This window comes from Pyxicephalus adspersus, chromosome 5 (assembly GCF_032062135.1).
Source record: "Pyxicephalus adspersus chromosome 5, UCB_Pads_2.0, whole genome shotgun sequence".
NCBI lineage: Eukaryota > Metazoa > Chordata > Amphibia > Anura > Pyxicephalidae > Pyxicephalus > Pyxicephalus adspersus.
Window position 1 is genome coordinate 117,539,718 of NC_092862.1, and position 11,032 is coordinate 117,550,749.

Consider the following 11,032-nt stretch of genomic DNA (forward strand, 5'->3'; position numbering starts at 1 on the left):
GGTCGGGCTTAACTGCAAGGAGGTTAATATTAATAATAATTTTGGACTGGATGCTATTCAATTGTCGTACAGGGCAACAGCAGGAAGGTCCTATCTAGGAGCCATGAGCTACCTAAATTTTTTACAGAAGCAAAAAAATTAGGTATATAATAAAGAGACAGGTGTTACCTAAAATATTTGCAGCATATTGACAATAGGAAAAAAGGAGGAACCAAGAAAGACAAAAAACATACACAGAAAAAATATTGATTTAGCAGATGCTACGGCCACAAGAAATCAGTTTGGGAGGAGAAGCTGATTTTTTGGAGATAGAAACCCATTGATAATTCATCCTCTTTAATCTCCCTGGCAGTATGAATATTTTGTATTTGTACAAGTCAAATCGGTACGTTTGACATGTAAAACAACTTCTAATTTTAAATATCCGCTGGAACCGCATCTCCCCCCGACGCACGCCGCCCGGCCACACGTCACATACCCGGCTGGCATCTATATCCCCTAGTCTTGCGTCTCCCACGCTTACATGCTGGGATGGGAGGCTAGGGAAGGAAAACTCCTCACAGTTACTATTCTTTTTCCCTAAATAAGGATAACAGGTATCACAAGAGATTTTTCTCTCAGGTATATTTATTAACTAAAAACTTGTAAACTTTCTAACCAAAGAAATTTAAAACACTTCTGAGACTATAAAATAGACTTGCAGAAATACTAAAAATGTCTAAAAAAGATCAATGTGTGTGATATAGAACCTATATAGAGGAATGCTGATTCTGACCCATTCCCATTGTTTCAGCTTGTACTGGTAAAGGAGCATCAGCTCTTCATTCACAAGAATACAGCGCTCCAGCACAAAGCTTTAGAACATCATTATCAAATTAACACTCAAGGGGATTCTAAAAACTCAACTTTATACCATCACCCAAAAAAATATTTTACACCTAGGATAGATAGGACAGATCATGCATTTAGGATAAGAATAATGCTGCAAATCTCTGCAATCTCTTTACCTGGACATTTTTATCCTTCCTCTTATGTGCAAACCGTTCTAATGCACGACTCTTGGAATCAGAATCTTCTGTAACTGTTTTACGTTGATTTCTTGTGTTGTACTTTGAACGAAGAACTGGTTTCTGCAAAAAACAAAATTTAATAGGATGAGTGTTAACAGATGAAATGTTGGGTAATTACATCTGAAATGACACCTTTCCAACCTACCAATCTGTGCATGTTAGACCTTTTACCCAAGCAATGAAAGTCATACAATATATACAATACAAACAATTAATGAAAATTTAGTGTTGTTTTTAAACTGAACATTTGAAAAGGAAATGTATTTTCTTTACCATTCTTTAGTGTCCTCAGTGTCAATGAAATGTTTGCGATATTGCTGGCCTTCTGCATATTTACCTTCATGCTCTAAGTTGCAGAACCATACTACCACTATCACAGGTATCTGCTAACCTAAATGTAATGTTTTACAAAAATTGGAATGTTGGCCAGTCATGTTTGTGAAGCACACAATTTTGCTAGCTGAGATCTTTCTATTACTTTCTGGTGCAGCATTACTTCTCTCTGCTCATAGGACAGAGGTAATGACGCCAGTCCCCTACCACTAAGGTAGAATATAAAATGGGATTGTTGAACCAAGAAAATGAATTGGTTGATCAGGAACTACAGGTCATCTGCCTTACATTTGCAGAGTGGAAAATGTGTGTAAGCTACAAGTTCAGCTCCATAAGATTATATAAGTGCTTTGACCATTAAGATTGTAATGATGCGCATTTCAACTATGTATTTAGTTTTCCAGGAGTTAAAACTGAAATGACAAACACAGAGATCTTTTGATGCCATACCACTGTATGGCATCCATCATCCACTATATCCCAACTAAACTTTTCCTTTTTTTTATATAGTTTAATTTATATCATTGTTATTTGTCTATGTTGATCTAAGCAGCAGTTACTTTATGCTGCATTTTGGTTGCTGCCTAATTTCCCTCACTTACCAAGGACAGTTTCCTGGGGAGCCAATTAACCTAACTTAATGTTTTTGGAGGTGTGGGCGGAAACTAGATTGCCTGTAAGAAACCCACATGAACTTAAGAGAGAACATGCAAACTTCTTAGAGATGGTGTTCCTGGCCAGGATTCTAATCTTAGTGTCACCCCTCCCAATTTACTAGGTGCATTCTGGGCAAACCAAAACATACAGTGCCAATAATTTATTATGTATATATACCAAAGTAATTTTTTGAAGGTTGTAGTAGCTTAGTTTTTTTCCTAATCCAGTTAGTTTTGCACCCAATGACCCTGCTAGGACTTCGCATTTCAGGCCGACAATGGTAGGTCACTGCCTTGTATTTAGCAGCAACATTGTAAGCTTCTGTGCAAGCTCCTTCAGTTGGCTGCTGGACTGCCTATCTGAGAGACCTGATGGGTGAAATATGTCAGAGGAAGAAAGTTCTTAGGGTTGCCAGACTAAAACAGCAAGTGCTGTTACTCACAGGATCTTCAGGTAGGAAAATTTACAATAGATGCACAAAAATGTGCTTAAAGTGGAACTAAAGTATCACTTGGAACATTGGCAATTCAGGCAGGTGGTTACTGCAAAAAGCGACAGGCACTGTCCCTTCTGCAAGAACTGTTCTTATCTGCCTGATTGCTGCCCAGCTGTCAAATTCGGCGGCGCTGCACATGCACATCTCTGCAGTTATTGCCAGTAAAACCAAGCAATGCCGATTTCGCTTGCTTGAGCCAGGAATTAATAAACTACTGTGCGGGAGTTATGTCAACCTGGGAATTTTTAAATTATCTTCAGAAAGAGGAAGATGGCAGCTGCCTACAATGAAATAGGAATAGGCGAGTGTCACAGGTTTAGATCCACTTTAAGAAACTAATATACAGAGAGAGATGCTGCCAAACACACCTAAAAAATATTCTTGGTTTACATACTGGTTAAAAGGAATATAATATCTAATTAGTCCGAAAGCAAACAAGATATTGCAATTGAAAAGAACATAAAAGCTCAAAAGTTAGGTCCTAATTGTAACTTTTTTCGTCCATACATTCAGTCTAGCACTGCTAATCCAGAGCTACCAATCAGAATTTCTTTCTTTTTTTTTTACTGATCTGACTTGAGTAAGTTGAATTTTGCATTTGCCAAATTACTGCTCATTGCACAGCGTTGCTGAACAAGCCAGTGTGCACCCCGCACCTTGAGAACACTCCACAACTACCATCGGCTATATTCTACCAATTAGGCAGCTGAACGAAAGAGTTTTGCTATGAAGGAATTTGCTTCCCCACCTGTAACAGCTTAAATTGAAGCACTACAAAATCTAACGTTTTAATGACTTAATGGAAGAAGGTTTGTGAGGAGCTGCACGCCATTTTTACAAAGAATAAAAAATGACTTTCAAGAAAAACTGCATTAGCTCTTTTGCCTTTGTGCTGCTATGCCACAACCCTGCTGGGAATACTATGCACCAACTCATTTTTTTTTTACCATTTCTTTTATTATTGCTACCTCTTCTCCCAAGGAACCAGCTTCAGGGGAGCACAATTACTGATTAAGAACAAAGATCAAACATACTTCACTCCATGAGAGCTGGGAGCTGATGGGCTTTAATTAAGAAAACTTGCTGCTAAATTTTTAAAGGCCATTTCCTTCCAATCATCTTTATTAAGAGTTTCTGGACCCCCCTCTATGTTGTTCAAGAGTCTCAAACTGTTCACAAGTCCCGTCAAAACTAAAAATGCTCAGTTTTTCAAAATACATGCATAATTAAAAGAGACTTGTATTTTATATGGGGAAAAAAGGCAAAACTAAACCTAACTTTCATACAAAACAAAAATTGGAGCATAGAAGTTGGGGGTGGCTAAAACTGCCTACTTCCTTGAACTCAAAAGGGTCCTATAAGGTAAAGATGGCATTATAAAGACATACAAGTAACAAAATTAGTTTGTTGAAATTGGTGTGTGTGTATATATATATATATATATAATTAAATAAAGAAAATACATGAATCAGCAGCAATCTCAATCGCAAACAAATGAAAAGCTTTAATATGCAGCTCAAACGTTCACAATACAATATGGAAAAAAAAAACCTAAACCTTTAGGACCAACGGAGTTTTTGAGCCATATACAATGACTTGTGCTCATATTTCCTTGGAGATTTTGCAGGTCTTCTTTATTTATCTTATTATTATTATACAGTAATTATATAGTGCCTACATATTACGCAGCACTTTACAAAGTCTATAACTGTCCCTCAAAGGGGCTCACAATCTAATGTCCCTACTATAGTCATATGTCTTTAATACAGTCTAAGGACAATTTTGGGGGACAATTATTTAAATAATTGTAATAATCTTATTGTTACAATTTTCAATCCTTCAGAAGGTTACAGCTAAATATAAAAGAAAACCATAGATCCTGCGTTTATAAGAATTTAAACTTTTAAAACATAAAAACAACTATTGAAAAAGTTAATGGATGTCTATTATTCCACAACTCAACTTTAGTAGCTGCATCGCTATGCAACAAAGTGCCAAACTAAAAAACATTTCGCACAATTTATAAGGTTCAATGACGGCAGACATGTCTTACATGTAACCAGTGCCTCCGCCAGTCATAAAGAACCCATGAAGACAACTTCAAAACCAGTTATTAATGTAGGGTGCAGGGTGAGGCCCGCTGCAGTGCAGACATCTTTACCTGCTCTTTCTCAGGGTCCAGGATCTTCGGACATCCTGACTGGCCAGGACAAACTCCTGCCGGTTGGTATTTAATGATTTGGGCACCGAAATATACCAAGAATGAGATGTACAAAACTGGCCCAGTGTGCATTCTACAGGAGACTGCAAACAGGTAGGTGAGTTTGTGTTACTACAGAAGAGACAGAGAATGTCTCATCTGCCATAAAAAGCCTGCATGCACAAAATGCTTTTGTTTTTTTTTTAGGTATTGTTTTAAATAAAAGACACAAATAAAATAGCAAAACTACATTTGTTTGGGGGGGATCTCTAAGTAGGTTCTGCACGTCAACCTCTGTAGTAAACATGCTTCTCAAAAACAAGTGGAAGCCCTTGTAAGTGCAGCACAACAAGGGTTACTGTGTGATTCATATTGTTTTTCTGCTATCATTTAGCATATTATAGTCGCAAAGGACACTGAAATTTTGCACGTCATAGTGCAATAATATCTGTATTACAAATTATGTGCACTGCGGCAACAAACATTACAACTCTTTATCAGTAAAAGCAGAAAATTCCTTAAGATAATTTATGTATGTACAACAACTAAATACACATACAGGCATTAAACCCCCCAATGGTATTGTTTGCTAACATCTGCTATACACTGAATGCCTGGTAATATTCCATGTCAGCTACACAAGTTAACTTCCTCAGCACAGATAATAATAATAAAGACGCAAGATAAAAAAAAAAGCAGAAGTTACTTTTACCCAAACGATCACTAGATTCAGGAACAAAGCCACAGACAAATCCTGAGCTCCAAAGGCCAATCTTGGCACTGCCCCAGTTCACACCAACAGAAAGTTTAGTGAAGTTTGTTAGTAATAGTTTTTGGGTGACACCAGAGTGAGTGGAAACCTCAAAGCAAATTTTGACAAAAATGTATAATATAGTTTGGAATTATGAATTTTGTAAAATACCTTCTAAGCTGTTTCAGAGATCTTTAATGTGTGGCCCTGCCTGGTACCACACCCATTGCAGGGAAAACATCCCTAAACTGCCCTTCTTAGTGCACTTGGCTTGCCACAACCCCATTCATTGCCATGGGTGAGACATACTGTGCTAAACAACTGGAAACTTTCCAAAAAATGTAGGTTACTGCAGTTGAGAAATAAGAGCCTAAAACCCCAGTGCATTGCTGTCAAGTGTCATAATGGATTAATGTAGTTTTGGTATATTTATCCTTTAGGGTTGCTTCACCCCTATACATAGCACTATTCTCCCTAGGCTCTTGTAGCTGGGTGCAGCACCCGCCACTTTTCAGTAACCACCTGCCTATTTTTGGGTGGTTACTGAATATTTGGGTCACAATACAGGGGCTCCAACCTACCTACAGCTTCTTCCCACACAGCTTGAAAAAATGTTCAGGGGAGCAAACTGCATTGCATTATCCTAAAGCAGCACACTTTGCTTCCACTGCTACACTGTCATTTATTTTCGGCACACAGAAACAAAATACCTTGTTTTGTGGTTTGTCCTGCTATAAAATTGGGTCATTGTATGTTTTCCTGTCCACTTGGTACACTTGCAGCTCATTTATAATGAACGGACTTGAATTACTGCAATAGACCAGAGCAGGCAGGGTTTAAAGGGGAACTAAAGCTTAAAAATAAAGAGATTTGAAAGTTGAGGTTCTTACATCCTGTACAGTACTATAGTGCCCTTTACTACATATTGGGATCCTGAGATTTTTCCTAAGATCCTCTGTGTGGCCTGCTGACATTAGTGACAGGAAGAAGAGTTATTTTAATGCAATAAGTTTTGTTTTAGTAATGCAGGGTTTTGCATGGGGTGGAGGCAGCCAACTGTGCAGACTTTGTATTTCAGTGCATGTCCCACTTATTTGTGCGTGTTTAATACACTGCAGCGGACTGGGCTGGTGTGAAAGGCGTCCAAAGCTTAACTCGCACACACAGGCATCAGACCCAGGAGAAAAGCCAAACACGGCATTTATGCATCCATTAATGTGCAGTTCTTGGGGTAAGGACTCCACTAGGCACTGCATACCGAGCTGATTGGTGTATTGCTCTGCCATTCATTGTCATAGACACCCCAAATGGCAACTTACCAGCGCAATGCCAGGTACTGCTGTATTTATCTATTTAACTGGCTGCCAAACGTAGGAAAACGCATGAACCTACGGCTCGCTTTACATAACGCAAAACGTGGTATAGGTTCAACACCACACGTGTATGTATACCTAATATATTATATTTATAATTATAAGTATAAGTGTTTCCTTTGCTGACATTAAGTTCATGTTACCTAGGGCTGGGTACACGCACTAGTTTTTGTTGTTGGAAAGATTTTTTACGATCCTTTTCCACAACAAAGGGCTGAAGGATGCATGATTAAGCCCAGGTTTGAATCTTGTCTAGGTCATTATCTGCATGGAGTTTGTATGTTCTCCCTATGTTTGCGTGGGTTTCCTCCAACATTCCAAAGACATGCAGTTAGGTTAATTGGCTTCCCTCCAAAATTGATCTTAGACTGTGATAATGACATATGACTATAGTAGGGACATTAGATTGTAGCTCTTCCAAGGGACAGCTGGTGACATGACTATGGACTTTGTACAGCGCTGTGTAATATGATGGCGCTATATAAATACTGTGTAATAATATTAATACATACAGAGCCATTCTGCTCTATGAAGAGGGAGAGAATGAGAGAGTGGAACCCCGCTGCAATCTCTCCCCTTCACTTGTATTGCGGTCCCGCCAGGACGGATCCAACGTTGGACAGCTGCTGTACACACATCAGATTCTCGTCTGATACCAGCCCTGAAATGATAATCGGACGATAATCCTCTGCCGTGTTTACGTAGCTTACTAAAACACAGATACTGGTTTTCTGTCATTACTTTGACTATAAAGTAATACACTTTTTCTGCATACAATATGCTGTGTGCTTGTTCTGTAATACAATGCACGGAGGAGAAAAGATTCACAGATAACTGGAGACTTTTTGCTTTGCACTTTTGAAACACAGCAATGAGTTATTTAGTGCAGGTTGGGCTTTGTTCACATTGCAGCAAATGATCGGAGTTATACTGCAAGGTCAGGTTTCAAATATTCCACACAACATGCCATACACAAGGACATCAGACATTGCAAAGCTGTGTCCGATGGTCCCATTTATGTGTTGCGCTGCAATGAATTTTGCCAACGCCCGGCTGCGCACATTACCAATGTTAAACCCAGGAATGTTTTTAAGCTGGGTGGGAAGAAGTTGTAGGCGAGCGGCAGATCCTGTATTGTGACCCAGCTCATTAGTATCACCCCAAAACAGCGGGGTGGTTACTGAGAAGTGCCGGGCGGTGCACCCAGCTAAAAAGTTTGAGATCACCGTTTACTGTCTGTTTTTGTGTAACGAATGGGATCGGCATGACAATGGCAGCCACAGATGTGGCCGTATGTTCTATTATTATTTATAATAGCACCAACATATTACGCTGCGCTGTACATTAAATAGGGATTAAAACACAACATTCCATTAGCGCCATGGAGGCCCAACTCATCGCCACCCATACTGCTGTCCATTGTGACACAGACCACATTCATTACGCTAAATGCTGCAGGACATTGAATGTGAGGGAAACGCATGCAGTACCAATGCACATAGCGGGCACACCACATGCTGCGTCTGATATCCCCACATCTACTGATTAGCACTATGAATGTGACTGGGTCACATATTATTATTCCTGCAATATTCCTGCAGCCTGGAGGGGATCTCAGTGCTTCCTGCACACAGCACGCTTCCTCTCCAGTGGCGCCAAATCTACTTCAGTGACTGAGCGCCCACGTGGAGCTCGCAGAGTGCCGCACGCAATGCCAGTGTGAGTGTGCTGCCGTGTGCTCACCTTCCTTGCAGCCGCTGTTTCCATGGTGACCGGGCTCCAGCTGTACTACAACGTATAGGAAAAGTTCGGGTCTCGGTACTAACAAGCGCTGCCTCCAAATCTCGGGGAATGTTGGGGGAGGCGCACACACTGGCCGGCCCTATACAGCACGCGCACACCACACCCACCTCACACAGAGGGCGCCACTGACACGGCGGGGGAGGCAGTGCAGCATGGGGCGGTGTCCCCCAATACAGCCGCTATGTCACCTATATTATAGGGGGTTCTATGAAAGCTGCACCCAGAATAACATGGCTACAAGTACAGTCTGCAAACATGAAACTCAGCATTCTGGGGCTTGTTTACTCACAATTATGAAGTGCACCTGTCATTTCAGTCTTAGTATATAATGAACAAGTTCTCCTGCAGGTAATAAAATACAAAATAATCTATCATCTATCTATATATCTATCATAATATAACACACAAGGGGCCTTTAAAAAGTTTCCACAGTAATTTACAGAAACAAATGACCACTTTTCTGCACAGTCGCCTTTCTTGGCGATGTTTTTTTCCCACCGTTGTACCAACTTTTAATCAGCAAAGAATATTTATGGTTGAGAGCCCAGTCACTGATTCACCGCTGCTTTCACATCATGACATGAAAATCTTCCCCTTAAAGTGTACCTAACCTTTCACTTTAGAATTTTCACTTTATGTAAAAGGTTAATAGAAAAAGTGTCCCTTTGCAAATGTCTGAGGTCAGGGCATGCACAGAAGGAGCACCCAGAGCCTCCCAGGATGTGTGACCCAGGTATCTCGGGAGGCTCTGCACTTTCATTTACTCTTGATTGCCCAGAAAGGGGAAGTGCTGCACCCTTGTTTGTTTTTTTTTTTTGTTTTTTTTTAAGAAAAGGGTGTTGCACTTAGGTTTAGGTCTGCTTTAAATCCTGTTTCTTTTTCAGTTATTTGGAGAGATTTCAGTACAAGATGACAAATGGGTGAAATCTAAAGCTCTAGGCCATTTCCAGACTTGCTATTGATTGCAGCTTTCACCTGGGCTCTGTGAACTATTCTGTGCAGGTTTCCACATGGCTGTGCTTATAGTGAATCACAGTGCAGTCCTGGGAAGGGGTGGCTACTTCTGGCTGCACGATTTCTCTTTTCCTCTTGACAAAGAACCACAACCTCGAGGGCAAGTGGTGGAAACGTTTGGCACTCCAGGGTGCATAACAGAAGCAGAAGCCTGGAAAAGGCTAACACCTATAACCACTACCGCTCCTCTTCTTCTGCATCCCTTTGTAGTTTTCTTTGTTGGCTTCCATTTCACCTTAGAATCAAATTTAGGCTCCTCTGCTTTGCCTTCAAATCCTTCCACAGTTCTTGTCCCACTTACCTTTCTGACCGGGTAAAAAAAAAAAAATACACCCCTAGCCACTCTCTCTTTGCTACTCCATTGACCTACTAAAGACTTCTTCACTCAAAACCTCATCACACGCACGGCTCCAAGACTTTTCTAGAGCTGTCCTGACTCTCTGGAATGGTTTTCCGTCTTTTCAAACTGGCCTACCCATCTTCTGTCTGCTGAACCCTCACTCCTCATCCACCATTCAATATCCCTCTTCCTATTGTGTGCTACTTCCCCCTTCTCCTAGATTGTAAGCTCTTCTGGGCAGGGTCATCTCCTTCTCCTGTGTCAAGGTCGGTATCTGTCTGTCATTTGCAACCTCTATTTATTGTACAGCGCTGCATAATATGTTGGTGCTATATAAATCCTGTTTATTAATAATAATAATAATAATAAACATACAGCAAACCCCAGCCAAACATAACATAAATTATAAAAAAAAAAAAAAAATAACTATCGAGGTATAGTCCTCTTTTTTAGCCCCCTTGACCTCAGTCTGATGGCCAGCAGCATTCAACCCACTTCTTCTAATTAAAAGGAAACACAGCTCAGGGATGAGCTCATCTTTGTCATTATAAAAAAAAAAAAAAAATACACCCCTAGCCACTCTCTCCTCGCTACTCCATTGACCTACTAAAGACTTCTTCACTCAAAACCTCATCACATGCACAGCTCCAAGACTTTTCTAGAGCTGTCCTGACTCTCTGGAATGGTTTTCCCTCTTTTCAAACTGACCTACCCATCTTCTGTCTGCTGAACCCTCACTCCTCATCCACCATTCAATATCCCTCTTCCTATTGTGTGCTACTTTCCCCTGCTCCTAGATTGTAAGCTCTTCTGGGCAGGGTCATCTCCTTCTCCTGTGTCACGGTCGGTATCTTTCTGTCATTTGCAACCTCTATTTAATGTACAGAGCTGCATATTATGTTGGTGCTATATAAATCCTGTTTATTATTGTTATTAATATTAATAATATTAATAAACATACAGCAAACCTCAGCCAAACATAACATAAATTATAA

The 11,032-nt window shown here is 40.2% G+C and overlaps 1 protein-coding gene across 1 annotated transcript in view; it reads right to left on the minus strand.

Annotated features, from left to right (window-relative positions):
- CDCA7L (cell division cycle associated 7 like) overlaps positions 1-8,806 on the minus strand; it is a 17,518-nt gene extending 8,712 nt beyond the window's left edge. The window contains exons 1-2 of the mRNA XM_072412556.1: positions 8,624-8,806; positions 1,008-1,130 (exon numbers count right to left, since the gene is read on the minus strand). Of these exons, the coding sequence (XP_072268657.1) occupies positions 1,008-1,130; positions 8,624-8,647 (147 nt within the window). The 5' untranslated portion in view covers positions 8,648-8,806. The remainder of the gene's footprint in view (positions 1-1,007; positions 1,131-8,623) is intronic.
- Positions 8,807-11,032: the final 2,226 nt, after the last annotated feature.